The sequence below is a fragment of the Barbus barbus genome, assembly GCF_936440315.1.
Source record: "Barbus barbus genome assembly, chromosome: 38".
Taxonomy (NCBI): Eukaryota; Metazoa; Chordata; class Actinopteri; order Cypriniformes; family Cyprinidae; genus Barbus; species Barbus barbus.
The window spans coordinates 15,803,789-15,818,894 of record NC_136716.1 but is presented as its reverse complement, the minus strand read 5'-3'; the positions used below and the strand labels follow the sequence as shown (position 1 = coordinate 15,818,894).

Sequence of the window (15,106 nt, the reverse complement as noted above, 5' to 3'; positions counted from 1 at the left end):
GTGAAGGCGTGTGCTGCCGCCCCACTCACACTGAGGAGAGCAGAACAGAGCTGCAGTTTGGTTGAGCACTGATTGCCCGAGTGATATATTTTCTGCGTACACACACCAGACTTCCATTTGGCCCTTATCTGTCGTGAGCGTTTCATCAGCTCAGAGAGAGATGGGGAAGGAAGAGGACATTAAAATATGTGCATAGGCGAAAATCACTCCAGGCTATTAGCTGGGCTGAACAGTGTGTGATTAGAGCTGCATGGGGAAATGATGCAGTGGCTGAATTTTCCTCTCATCGAGTTTCCTCAGTGGGGTACATAACCCTCTACGTCTGTCCCTCCTACTCTTTCTCTCATTTTCTTCCACCCTCCCTCCATCCTCTTTCTTTCTCTCCTTGGCGCAGTGCAGTCAGCGCACTGCATTACCTGTTCCAAAACCACCGGCCCGTCCCGCTCAGGTGAAAACCCCCCATTCCACCTCCATATATAGGGGGGCTGCCTTGGGCAATGTGCTCACTGCATTTTAAAACTGCAGTATGTGTGTGTGTGTGTGGGGGGGTGTGTGTTTGCAGCTGCAGCAAATATTTGCCTTTGCACTATGAGTTTCGCCCGAGTCCATTTGTTCAGCTTATCAGGATGTCCTCTGGTGAGAGAGCATTGTGTTGCAGTCATTGTTCAATAGATTCCACCGCAGGCTTTTAGGACTCTGCATTTGTTTGAATGTTCACTGTTAATGAGCTCAGTATCTTCAGATGTTTCCCAACCACTGCTACAGGAACGAGCTTGTCCAATCGAATGCGTAGAGTGAGACTCCACAAAATGTTATGTCGTGACTCGTGAGGAAGTTTGATTGTATGGCTGTGTTGTAGTGTAAGGCGTCTTACCAACCACAAATTTTTCGCATGATAATGATAGTATTTTGGCCACTATTAGACATGTATACATTAGTTGTTTAAAAATCTAATGATTTTTGGGCATTTGGACATGTTCCAATATTAGCTGCTTAAAAATTTTGTTAGCTGCCTACTTAGACACATTGCAACATTTGCTGTGTTTCAAAACCTACTGAGATGCCCATTTAAACGGAATTAGTGGGCACACTGGAACATTTGTGTGTGTTTGTGTTTGTGTGCATCGGGGGTTAAACTCCGCTGTGCGCGATACAGAGCTCGCGAATGTAAAGTAGAGACAGAAATAACATGCCGGCGTGTAAATAAGACAAATAACATAAGGCTATTTAGTTTGTTTAATAAAAGAACAAGGTATAGACCTGTTCTATAGGAAAGGTAACTTTAAATGACTTCTGTTGTGATCTGGCTCTATAGAGAAGATAAAATTAAATAAAATGAGGGCCACCCCCCTAAGATAATGGCAGGGGAAACACTGCTCAGTGATTAGATTCTGGAGCTGGGCCTGGCCTAAACTACGTTTTATGGTTTTTTTTTTTTGCTTTCCTTAAATAATTTTGTATTTGACATGTTTGTATCTTTGCCCTCTCTTGCCTACATAACATTTTGGGGTACATTGAAATGTTTATTATGATGTGCCTATTTAGACAGCATTGGTGGAATGTTATCTTATAAAAATGAACCATGGTTTTATTGTAGTAAAAGTGTTTTTTTGCATATTGATTACCATTTGAATAACCACAGTTTTACTACACTATGGTTAGTGTAGCAAAACAATGGCTAATTTGTGATTACAATGGTTGAACTATAGTAACCATGTTTTTTTTGTTTGTTTTATTTGTATTAAAACCATGGTTAGTTTTCATAAGGGTTATAACAGACATGTTTGCTTCTGGTCTACATAGCTAGACTGCATGTTTGGCCATCATATAGAAAAATGCTTTTTAAGGACCAAGTAGGAAAGTCGCTAGGTTTCAAAACACAGCCTGTGTGTTTGTTTATTGATTTCTCCTAACAGAGTCTGTGATTGGTTGTATTGCTGTGTAATGTTTTTACAGTACAGTGTGTCAGCCCTCCTCTCTTGCCGTGTGTGTTCTCTCCACAGCAGGCTGACGAAAGCTGTTGTGTGCTGTTGCGTGTCTTAGTTGCATCAGTTTTTCATTCTTACTCTGGGGTGCTGTTTGTGGTTTCAGAGCATCTTTGCCCAGTTCCAGTTCAGCAGTGAGAAGGTGCTCCCATCGGACGCTCTGCGCAGCGCTTTGGCCAAAACCTTCCAAGACGAGCAGCGCTTCCAGCTGGGCATCATGGACGACGCGGCCGAGTGTTTCGTAAGACTTTTGTTTTATCCCCATTTCACCCCTTTCTTCAACACTTTCTCCTTATAAGTTACTTTCTGTTTTTGCTGACACAATGATCAGCTTTCTCATCCCTCTTTCTCTCTCAGGAATTTCCTCCTCTCACCTGTCCTCAACCCTACTTTCATCTCTCCTCGCGTCCCCTTTCCCAGTTCTGTCTTTTTCCGTTCCTCTCTTGGATTTTGTCAACCTTGATCTCAGATTCCAGAGATGTTAGGTGTTGAATGTCAAGCACTGCTGCTTGTGCTCATCCTTGTGTGGTTTGAAGAGTGGTAGAAATGGAAACATGAAGTCTGACAGCATAGGCAAAATAACTCCGGAGGAAAGCAGACAGCTGAAGTTTGACAACTTTTTGTAATATTCATAAATTACTCCATGCACTGAAAAAGATGTGTCTCGGTGACGTTTTCTTTGATAAGTATTTTTGATTCAAAATGGCTGGCTGATAGGATTCTCTGAGAATTCGACGAGACTTTAAATAAAATCGTCTGAGCTTGATTCATATTTAACTCTAAAGTAATGGATGGTTTTAGTTCTTTCTGTTGTTGGGAGACAGATTTTGTCTATGTCAATTCATACTGCGTTTAGAGCATTCCAACATAGAAGATGTTTTGTCAGCACAGCAGTGTAAATACAGTGGCAAGAAAAAAGTGGCTTAAAGACATGGCTTCACATTTGCAAAAAAACTAAACAAAATGACAGTAGATTTCTTCTCAGAACTAACTTCACAATTCTGAGCCATCGCACAGTGACTTTTAACCACCAGGTGAATTTTAGTGGTTTTAATAGCCAATTTGTCCAAGCAGAAAAGCCAAAGATACTTCATCATAATTTGGAACATTATATCTGTTTTAATTTGTGAAATGCTTGAAAAGAGCTGTATTTAAAAAAACAAATAAAAAAAGACACTTGGTTTGATATTTTATTGGGTGATGCACAAAAAATTCATACATTTTGTTAAACTTTTCTGTCCAAAAACCTTTTGAGGCCGCTGTATCTTTCTTGGATGAGGCAATTCTAGAATGCATTTTGACAAGCTCAGTAAAAATGTTTTTACACAAAAGTCCATTAAAAGACATTCCCATTCATCAAATGAAATGCAAGAGAGGCTTAACTACTACTCGAAGGTCATTCCAGATTAGTGTGGGACTAGCATGTGGCTAAAATAGCAACTTGATAATCAAAAAGCAATGAAGATACGTAGCACACACATACTGCATGAAATACTCAATTTTAATTAGATTGAACTACTTTGAAGTGCTTAATAAAATATCTTAATTGGACATTTTTACTGACCCTGTCACATTGCATTCTTGGATTACCCCATCCAAGAAGGATACAGTAGCCCCAAAATGTTCAAGTCATTTTCATCAGAGAATCCATTTTAGTATTTCGCCTTTTTTATTACATTTTTATTTCTGTTTTATTTTTCATATTTCTTTTCAATTTACTTTTGTTGATTTTATCAATTTTAGTTTTTGGTTTTAATATTTAATTCTTTTGTTTTATTTTAAAGCAGCCAAAGTTATTTAAAAATGTTTTGTAATGTTAAATTTTTCAGCACGTTCTAGTTTTATTAATGTTTCAATTTTTACAACAGTTTTATAATATTCCATGTATCAAAAACTAAAACTGAATTTTGGCTATTTTTTATTTTATTTAATTGTGCAGTTTTAGTATTTTTTCCCAGTTATGTTACTGTTTATTTCAGTTAACAATTCAAAAATGTTTTAATTTACTTTTTGTTTTAGTTTTTATTACCAGTAATAACCAAAAGATTTTTTTCTCATGTTCAAGAACTGCTAGATGGATAACAATAACATGCACACTTTAGACCAATTACAGTAAAAAAAAATGGCTCATACTGAATCTGAGAACACATCGTACATTAGGTAGTTCCCTATGTAGACTGGTAGATCGCTCACACACTCATTGGAGATGTCTGTAAGTGGACATTTAGATTTATGACAGTAGGCGTCATGGACTTTACAGGCATATGGCAGCAGGAGTTGGCAGCTATATATACGGGCCCTGCTGTTGTTTTAAATGAGCTTGGATAGGATCATTAAGGATGTGGAAGCTTTCTATAAGGTCTACCTGTACTCCTCAACGCACTCCTCTAATCCCCAGACCTGATTATTCGGCCTGGACCTGATTAAGGACCATAGATTGTGTTTACTTCACATTTATGTCCTTAAAGGACACACCGCATGAGCATCAATACAGATAATTGCTTTTAAGCAAATAAGCAATTGAACGATCATTCACAGGCGAGCAGCTGAGCTGTCCAATCAAGATGTGATTGGCTCCATCTTAAATACCCATTTATATGCAGCCAGTACTGTCTATGTCAGGGCTTTTCTGCCATAGATCTGTGAAGGCAGCTGTGCTTACTCATAAGGTCACAAAAGACAGCATCATCAAAGTGTTATTTAGTTCAATTAGCACCTCGTCTGCAGTTCGGTAACAAAGGTCTGTTTCTGTCGCGGGCTCATTATTTTTAGCCGAGGATCTGTTGAATGGAGCTGCCATGATTTCTCCCATTTGTTTGACTGCCGCATTTGCGAGGCAGATGCATGCATGGGGCCAAAGCGCTCGGCGTGCCATCCGTCTCCGCTTTTAGACGCGACCCCTCTCCTCACGTGCACCAGACGACAGGCAGTACATTAGCGAAATGCCAACTCTTCATTTCTGCCTCGCTCCTCTGCACCCCTGCATAAATAGCAGCGTTATTATCTGAGCAGGAAATGAAACGCTCCATACACTAATGATTTGTTGTGTGATACTCAATGAGAAGTGTCTAGCGGAGGGCATGAGATGTGATATTTTTCAGAGTGAAAAATTAGGTTGAATGCAGTGTGTGAAGAGTATATTTACAAGCTCAGTGAACTCAGAGTTATTAGTGTTGAGGAGTAGATAACTAGTGGTACTTGTGGTACTAACTTACCTTTTATATATTTTTTTAGCTTAACTGTTTCAAGTCCTCTAGAAAACTTTTTTGCTAAGAGTAGTATAACATAATGCTGCTTTGCTGATTTTTTTAATAATACTGCACACAAAGCTTTCTAGCTGTGTGAAATTGAAAAAGTATCCTAAATATTTTGTCTTATTGGAAAATATATATTTCGAACCTCACAAACCGTTTTTATTTTTGCTGTTGTTGAATGTTTTAACAGCTTTATTTATTTTCAATAAATGCCACTTGTCATCCAAGATGACAGTACAAGATTAATACATAATTTTTTCAGTAGCAGTATTGCTACCTAAAACTATTAAAACAATTTATTGGAATAAAGCTGAAATAAAATAAAAATAAAATATTGGATGAAAAATGTAAAACCTTGGCTTGGCAACTACCTGAAATAAAAGCAGTTAAAGTTAAAAATAATTCAAATTAAAATCACTTAAAAATGAAATATAAAAACATAGCTACTTTAAAAATATTATTAAATACTATAATACAGTATAAATAAAACTAAAATAACTGTTCAGTAGTTTTAAAATTATTGTATGTAACAAAATTGGACTTCAATGCAATGTGTGTATAATTATTATATAAATTATTTTGTTAAATGCTGTTATACAGACACAGACAGACAGACAGACAGACAGAGAGACAGACAGACAGACAGACAGACAGACAGAGAGGCAGAGAGACAGACAGACAGACAGACAGAGAGGCAGAGAGACAGAGAGACAGAGAGACAGACAGACAGACAGACAGACAGACAGACAGAGAGACAGAGAGGCAGACAGACAGACAGACAAACAGACAGACAGACAGACAGACAGACAGACAGAGAGGCAGACAGACAGAGAGGCAGACAGACAGACAGACAAACAGACAGACAGAGAGGCAGACAGACAGAGAGGCAGAGAGACAGACAGAGAGACAGACAGACAGAGAGGCAGAGAGACAGACAGACAGACAGACAGACAGACAGATAGATAGACAGAGAGGCAGACAGACAGAGAGGCAGAGAGACAGACAGAGAGACAGACAGACAGAGAGGCAGAGAGACAGAGAGACAGACAGACAGACAGACAGACAGACAGACAGAGAGGCAGAGGGGCAGAGAGGCAGAGAGACAGAGAGACAGAGAGACAGAGAGACAGACAGACAGACAGACAGACAGACAGACAGACAGACAGACAGAGAGACAGAGAGGCAGACAGACAGACAGACAGACAAACAGACAGACAGACAGACAGACAGACAGACAGAGAGGCAGACAGACAGAGAGGCAGACAGACAGACAGACAAACAGACAGACAGAGAGGCAGACAGACAGAGAGGCAGAGAGACAGACAGAGAGACAGACAGACAGAGAGGCAGAGAGACAGACAGACAGACAGACAGACAGACAGATAGATAGACAGAGAGGCAGACAGACAGAGAGGCAGAGAGACAGACAGAGAGACAGACAGACAGAGAGGCAGAGAGACAGACAGACAGACAGACAGACAGACAGACAGATAGATAGACAGAGAGGCAGACAGACAGAGAGGCAGAGAGGCAGACAGACAGAGAGGCAGAGAGACAGACAGAGAGACAGACAGACAGAGAGGCAGAGAGACAGACAGACAGACAGACAGACAGACAGATAGATAGATGTTTTACACAGTCACCAAAATGTACACATTCATATCTCATGATAATTAAGTCTCTCAACATACATTGGTTCTGGAATTAAATTCCATATTCAATTTTAGGATTAATTGATTATGCATAAAGGGATACTTCAGTCTAAATCTACTTCCCTATAAATTAGTTTTCAAGTTTTATTCGTTATATCTAGTATACATATTCTGTAAATTTAATGCTGTCACCTTTAATATTTCTGTACCTGGTAAACTGATTTCAGAAGTAATTTATATTATTTAATAGTTATATATAAAACTATTTTGTTGCCTTAGATTTAATGAAGCTGCTGTTCCTTAGTAATTGTATAGTGTACCCATCAACTTTTTCAAATTTGCAGCTTGACTGTAGTTTAACTGTTTTGATTAAAACGCAGTAGCATGTAGCTTTGGGAGCTTTGGTTTTAAAGTAGTTTCTCCAGCACTGGTAGTTGTAGGGGTGTTGCAGGCGTGGTCCGCGGCTGTTAGAGAGATGAAGGGAACTAGAGATTTGATATATGGTCTTATTCACCTCTCTCACTTTCTCTCCCACTCCCTCATTCACCCTGTATTCCTTTGTCAGGAACTTGCAGTGTGATCGATTGATTTTAAATTTGTTCAGCGAGGGAATCAAAAGGACTCTTATGAAAAATAGATGTGTTGTTCTCACTTGATCAGATTAACGTGAAGTGAGTGCTGACAGAGAAAAATGAATATAAAAGCCCGACCACACAACTCACTCGCTCTGACACACATACACAAACACCCGTTCAAAGATGCCTCACTGTTTAAATGCTGCAGAAATAGCCAGCGTGCTGTATTGCACTGGAGCTAAGCATCTTGTGCCAGAATTGGTTATCAGAGCCAGATCAAAGGAACGAGAGAGCCAGTGCGCTCACACACACGCCGACTCACATTTACTAGAAAAGATCCAAACTGTCTGTGTTGGTTTTCTTCAGGAGAACCTCCTGATGCGGATCCACTTCCACATCTCGGATGAGACCAAAGAGGACATCTGCACAGCCAAGCACTGCATCCCACATCAGAAGTTTGCCATGACACTTTTCGAACAGGTTGGTGGGGGTTATTATCTGTTTTTTTGTTGTTTTTTTTTGCCTAACATGTATTATAATTGTTTACTCTCTCTTTTAGTGTGTTTGTAATAATTGTGGAGCCACGTCGGATCCTCTCCCCTTCGTTCAGATGGTGCACTACATCTCCACCACCTCTCTCTGGTAAGTGGAGGACCACGTTTTCATATCATCCATACAGTACATAAGTTCATTTGCAAAAACAGATAACTCCGTTTTGAACAATTTAAAAAAATCATGTTTTTTCATTGGGCATTCCAATTAAATCTCAATCAAACTGCAGTTTGGTTATTATGATTAAGTAAAAAAAAAAAAAAAAGCCAGTTATTTTTATAATATAAATTATAATATAATTGGGAGATTTGGAACTCTCTACATAGACTACAACTCTACTCAAATAGCAACTTTGAGTGCATTTATTGTTAGCATATTTGCTAAGCTAAGAATACAACACCCAAATATGCATAAATATACACTGCCATTCAAAGTTTGGGGTCAGTAATGTTTTTTTTTTTTGAAAGACGTGAATGCTTATTCAACAAGGTTGCATTAAATTGAACAGTAATAACAATTATAACCTTACAAAAGGTTTCTGTTTCAAATAAAGGCTATTTTTTTACTTTCTTTTGATCAAAAAAATCTTGGAAAAGACGGATGCACAACTGTTTTCGACATTGATAATAATGAGCTCCAATTTCTTGAGCACCAAATCTGCATATTAGAATGATTTCTTAAGGATTTTGTGACTGTGAACTCTGAAGTAATGGCGGCTGAAAATTCGAATAAGTTTTTAGCAAATAATTGCAAACATGGACTTTTTTCCAAAACATTACAAAAAACTTAAGGAACCAAAACTTTTGAACGGTATATTTAGTGCTTGAAAATAATTAGGTGCATCGCAGTTTGTGCATTACTCTATGCCGTTTTGTAGTTCAAGTAGTGTGAGTTCACACTGAAAATTCTAAAAAGAAAAAGTGCGCTTTAAATACCCGGATGATGTACCGTACTTAACAAACCAAAAAAAAAGAATGTGGAATGTTGGACATTTTATTCATGCAAGTGTCACAGCTTTAATTATGTTGTAGAGGGGGAGGGGCTATCAGACTTAGTTTATGAATGACAAAATAACCTTATATAATTCATACACTACACAGTTGAGTACATAGTCAAGTCAAGTCAATATTATTTGTATAGCGCTTTTAATAATGCAAATTGTGTCAAAGCAGCTTTACATCGGCTTGATATAAAGCTGGGTGGCTTTATATCAGCTTTACAGTATTTAGATGGGGAAATAGTTTGTCGAAATAGTGTCATTCTCCTCTGTCCAGACAAAATCAGCAGTTTAAATCAAGGCTAAAGCAGAATCAGATTATGCAAAGGACTCATCTTGTTCCTGTGGTCTTGTCCCGATGGCCGTCTTGGAGACAGGGTCTTCACTGGGGATCAGTCTCTGGGGCTTATCTAGGTGTCCTGGCTGTAGAGGTCATCTCTAGGTGCTGATCCACCATCTGATCTGGATACAGTCTGGATCTGGGTGGCTACGGTGAGCTCAGAATAAGAAAGAAACAGACTAATATTAGCGTAGATGCCATTCTTCTAACAATGTAACAAGTACATCAGGTGTTTTGGGAAGTGTTCCGGTTGACCTAATTAATGCAGCCTAACAATCCTTTAACGGATTTAAATTATAGAAATGCGATAGTGTATTATGTGTAAACCAGGCTAAAGAGATGGGTCTTTAATCTAGATTTAAACTGAAAGAATGTGTCTGCTTCCCGAACAGTGTTAGTTAGATTGTTCCGGAGTTTGGGTGCTAAATAGGAAAACGATCTCCCGCCCGCAGTTGATTTTGATATTCTAGGTATTATCAAATGGCCAGAGTTTTGAGATCGCAGCGGATGTGAAGGACTATAATGCGATAAGAGCTCACTCAAATACTGAGGTGCCATACCATTCAGGGCTTTATAGGTAATTAGCAAGATCTTAAAATGTATACGATGTTTAATAGGGAGCCAGTGCAGTGTTGACAGAACCGGGCTAATGTGGTCATACTTCCTGGTTCTAGTAAGAAATCTAGCTGCTGCATTTTGAACCAGCTGGAGTTTATTAAACGTGCAGAGCAACCATCCAATAAAGCATTACAATAATCTGACCTCGAGGTCATGAATGCATGAATTAATGTTTCTGCATTTGACATTGAGAGCATAGGTCGTAATTTAGATATATTTTTAAGATGGAAAAATGCAGTTTTACAAATGCTAGAAACATGTTTTTTGATGGAAAGATTGCTATCAAAAAGTACGCCTAGGTTCCTAACTGATGACGAAGAATTTACAGAGCAGCCATCAAGTATTAGACAGTGATCTAGGTTATTACATGCAAAAGGTTCTGAAAACACCTTTTTCAGAATTTAGCAGTAAGAAAATGCTAGTCATCCAGTTTTTGATATCAACTATACATTCCGTTAGCTTTGCAAATTGGTAAGTTTCATCAGGTCGCAAAGAAATATAGAGCTGGGTATCATCAGCATAACAGTGAAAGCTAATACCATGTTTCCTAATGATATCTCCCAAGGGTAACATGTAAAGCTTGAAAAGTAAGGGTCCAAGTACTGAACCTTGAGATACTCCATACTGCAATTGTGATAGGTATGATACCACTTCATTTACTGTCACGAATTGATGGCGGTCAGATAAGTATGATTTGAGCCATGCCAGTGCACTTCCTCTAATGCCAATATCATTTTCTAGTCTATTTAAAAGAGTGTTGTGGTCGATAGTGTCAAACGCGGTGCTAAGATCCAGTAGCACTAATAGAGAGATACAACCACGATCAGATGATAAAAGCAGGTCATTTGTTACTCTAATGAGAGCAGTCTCAGTACTATGATGTGGTCTAAAACCTGACTGGAAATCCTCACATATATAATTTTTCTCTAAGAAGGAACATAGTTCTGATGATACCACCTTTTCTAATTTCTTTGACAGAAAAGGGAGATTCGAGATTGGTTTGTAATTAATTAATTCTTTGGGGTCAAGATGTGTTTTTTTAATGAGAGGCTTAATAACAGCCAGTTTGAAGGTTTTGGGGACATATCCTAATGACAATGATGAGTTAATAATATTTAGAAGAGGGTCTATTACTTCTGGAAGCACCTCTTTGCTTCATATACACTCGTATGCCTCTTATGCACATAGTGCATAGTGCATAAGTACATAGTGAACAAGTGTATAATGCGTCATTTGGGACGCAAGTCGTGTGAAAAAAGCACTTGAGGTTAAATGTCTTACTCGAGAGCCCAGTGACAACAGCACCCTGTTAAGTGTTGATTTTTCAGTCTTAATTTACCCTCTCAAATCTTGAACCATTTGGTCATACTACTGCCAACCATTATGTCTTGCCCTTCACTGTGTTTTGGCTCAGTTTGCCTTGTGCTGCAAAAATGATCGATACTCTCGTGGTTGAGGGTGATCTATTGGGACTTAGTGGGGTGTGCGACCGTGTGTACGCTGTTTAGTGGTGGAAATGGACGATTGTGGCTCCTGTCACTTTGATGTTGAGTGAGGGTTTCGATTTACACATCAGACTGGGAACTGAAGGTAACTTCCTCAGTGTTTATTGGGTAAGTGAGCCACCAGCTCCAACTGAATGCTGAAGTCTACCTGTTGGGCTGGAATAAGGCTCTATATCACGGGTTATTAGCTGTCATCGTACATATCAGACCCGTGAGAGCCATCTGCTCGAGCTATGTACAGGAAATATACCCTCCGCAAACCTCTCCCTCATGTCCTGTTCTCCCACTCTAGTGTATAGATTGCTACACATGTGCAACCTTCGTTTGCCGTATTTTACTCTCTTTATCCATCCCCACTTTCCGACACATAAATCCCACGTATATGCACACACACCTACTCTTACAGCTTCCTGAAAATGTTATTACCTGCTGTATTTCATTCTGAGGGCTCCTCGACCCATATGATGTTTAGACCATTATAATACCATATCACTGAGGACACAGATAGGACATTACCCATCACTCCCCATTGAATCTTGTCCCCGGCCCCTTCATTATGTCCACTCTATGAAAAAAAAATCAGCATTATGGCCATCTGAGGTTCCCACATGAATCAGAATTTCACTTTCTTATTTATTATGCATTGCCAATCGTTTGACCCCCCCACTAAGGCCCTGATTTATTAAGATCCCATATAAAGGCTACTAATGTGCCATCTGTCAAACTACAGTATGTGTACAAAGTTACAGCATTATTTTGTAAGAATAATTGCAAACACTGTAAAGGCTCATGTCACAGCCATAATGCCTACGTGGTGTTTAATTATTTAAAACTACAGGGTACAGGCACGGATATTTAACTTTAAATTGCTGAGTACGTATGAACCTTTACCATTTCACACACAGTTTGCTGGCTTTGCATTGCACACATGCATAAAAACACGCAGCCTCTCTCCTCTCTTACTCTCACACACACACTCTCTCTGTCTCTGCAGTAAATCGTGTGATTTGCCACATGGTCGTGTGGCAGTAAATGTTAGTACAATGTGTTCCTTCACTCCTGGATGCTTGTAGCCATGTACAGGCTTGAATTCTCACACGACGGCTTTCATATGACCAAATGTGAGGAAATTGGGAAGCCTCGTCCACATGCATACACAAACTCTCACCAGAAAACAAAGACAACGCAATATGCTCAAAATCCTAGCTCAGTATTTTTCATCCAGAAACAAAGCTGCTAAACCAAGCTTGCACATATCATGGAAAACAATGGAACTTGTAGCATTTATTTATTTCTCTGACAGATCGGATAGGTTTATCTGTACTGTAAGGCTTACATTTATCATTCTGAAAGAACTGATTTGCAATCCTACACTATAAACTACACATCTACCTAAGCATGGCACATCTGGGATTCCAAATCCACATCCAAATGAAATGCATGTTAATTTATCATGTGCATAATTTTATTCAAGGTTTGTTTATTCAGTTGTTTGCCAAGTCGCATTTACATAGAACTGTATTGCAGTGCAAATTACACCATACTTTTAAATCTTCCATGGGCATAAATAGATAACTAATTAAATAGAAACCTGAATAAATAAAGCTGTAATGCCAAACAACAGTGCACATTTTTAATAGTTATATTAACACACCTATGATGTAAAGTGGTTTAGACTAGAATCTAGATCAGAAATTTTCAGTAGCATCACGCAATTCGTAAATCGATCATTTTTGTGCAAATCGTTCGCATTGCCATCATATGTCACCCTCTTAACATCATTATTCATTTGTTGAATATGATGAGTGGTAATCTGAGATCATAAACACTGCATGCTAATGTGAAGCGTGATTTAAGGTCAAAGTGGCTATTTCAATACATTAACTGTTTAATGGCAAAAAGAGCAGTACGTTTAACATGAAAAAGAATATATCCTTTTTTTTCCAGCATCATTTGCAAGTAAAGCACACTGAATATTGCTGAAAGTAAGACGGCGAGAGAAAGGGTAGACCTGTCTGTCTGATGTAAATTGGTGTCTGCATATAGGTTGTATTTAGCCCTCAAGGGACTGTCTCGGCACATTTCCTCCATGTAGACATGCTGACAGACGCTTCATGTGTGCAGATATGCTGCATGTCAAATGGATGCTATCACGCTTAGCTTAAGGAAACATTAGCCAGTAAAGTACGCTGATTTCTGCACAGGCCTGCGGCTTCTGTCCTGATGGAGACCATGTGGAGATGGAACAGAGAACGAGTACTGCTACATTAGTTTCTGATGTCTTCTAGGGAATAGTGATCTACGGATGATATATAACTATCTGTGAAGGCTAAAGTTTTTGGGCAGTTGAAAAAATTTAACACTGAGCTGTATTATACTTATAATTAAGGTTCAACATTATTGTATTTAGAGTTGTGTGTGGATTTCCTGTCTGTGGTGTTAACTCTGGTGCTTGAGGACACTTCTGTCTCTTATTCCCTCTGCTGCAGTAACCAAGCTGTGCGAATGCTGGAATGTAAGGAGAAGCCCACGCCTGACATGTTTGGAGAGCTTCTCCGCAACGCCAGCACCATGGGTGACCTACGAAACTGTCCGGTGAATACATGCATACACACACGTCTAACTGGTGGTTTTGTCTACCTTACCGTTTTAATGCTTAACATCTCATAAAAATTTTAAAATCTGATTTTTTTTTTTTTTGATTTGTATTAGTTTAATGTGTAAAGAATTTGAATAATATCTCTATCGACCACCTACAAATCAGTGTCCGATGCTTGAGAAGGATGCTACAACTTCATGACTTTATGACTCTGAACATGTGGTTGATTTCATTGCCAATTCAAGGGACCGGAACATCTGTGGCTGACCAGAGAAATATTGAGAAGTGTACAGGTTTTTTCCTCATGAGAAAATGAAGACAATGTCATAAGAAAACAAAGACAGAAAAAATGGCCTCGTAATGCTTAATTTTTTGTATTAATTTTAATTATTAAATTAAATGTATTTATTTTGTCAGAATAAAGACACTGTGGAGTGCTAGATGAGACATGAAACAAGCATATGGAGGACTATGAGTAACACTTCAAATAAAATGAAGGAATAATACATGTCTTTGATGCTTTTCTTTTGTTATTTTGTCAAATGATTTTCTTTATCCATTTCTAAGTTGAGTTTTAAATAAAAGTCATTGGACGGTTATTTTGTTGGGGTAACGAAATAAACCCCAAAATACAATTTAAATTGCTTAAAAAATCATTTACTATTTTGTTGTATTTAATTACATTTTAAAACATTAAATAAACAATTTTGAATATGTCAATTTATTTTAAATGTTTATAAGTGATTTATTTATTTCCATTTTTATGTTGAATTAATGTGAATTAATAAATTCATGTCTTTTTCCTTCATTTTATTAGTGTCACTCATAGTCCTCCATACAGGCACAGCTATATTGGAAATCGGATGTCTGGGGCAACGCTGAAATATACAGTTTAGCTGATTGGTTTTGGCCAATCAGGATCAAGTATTCCACAAAGTGTGTAATATTGTCCTTTATAATAATAGCCTAATTTTCACCATCCAGTCAGATCGCATTGGATAAAATTCTTTCATACCTTTCATGCCTTCA

At 38.4% G+C, this 15,106-nt stretch overlaps 1 protein-coding gene across 1 annotated transcript in view; it reads left to right on the top strand.

The window, feature by feature from the left end:
* The window catches only part of LOC306857842 (ubiquitin carboxyl-terminal hydrolase 54-like), a 118,757-nt gene that overhangs the window by 76,252 nt on the left and 27,399 nt on the right, over window positions 1-15,106 (top strand). Inside the window, exons 4-7 of the mRNA XM_079398057.1 lie at window positions 2,092-2,226; window positions 7,833-7,946; window positions 8,026-8,108; window positions 13,968-14,073. Coding sequence (XP_079254183.1) covers window positions 2,092-2,226; window positions 7,833-7,946; window positions 8,026-8,108; window positions 13,968-14,073 — 438 coding nt within the window. The remainder of the gene's footprint in view (window positions 1-2,091; window positions 2,227-7,832; window positions 7,947-8,025; window positions 8,109-13,967; window positions 14,074-15,106) is intronic.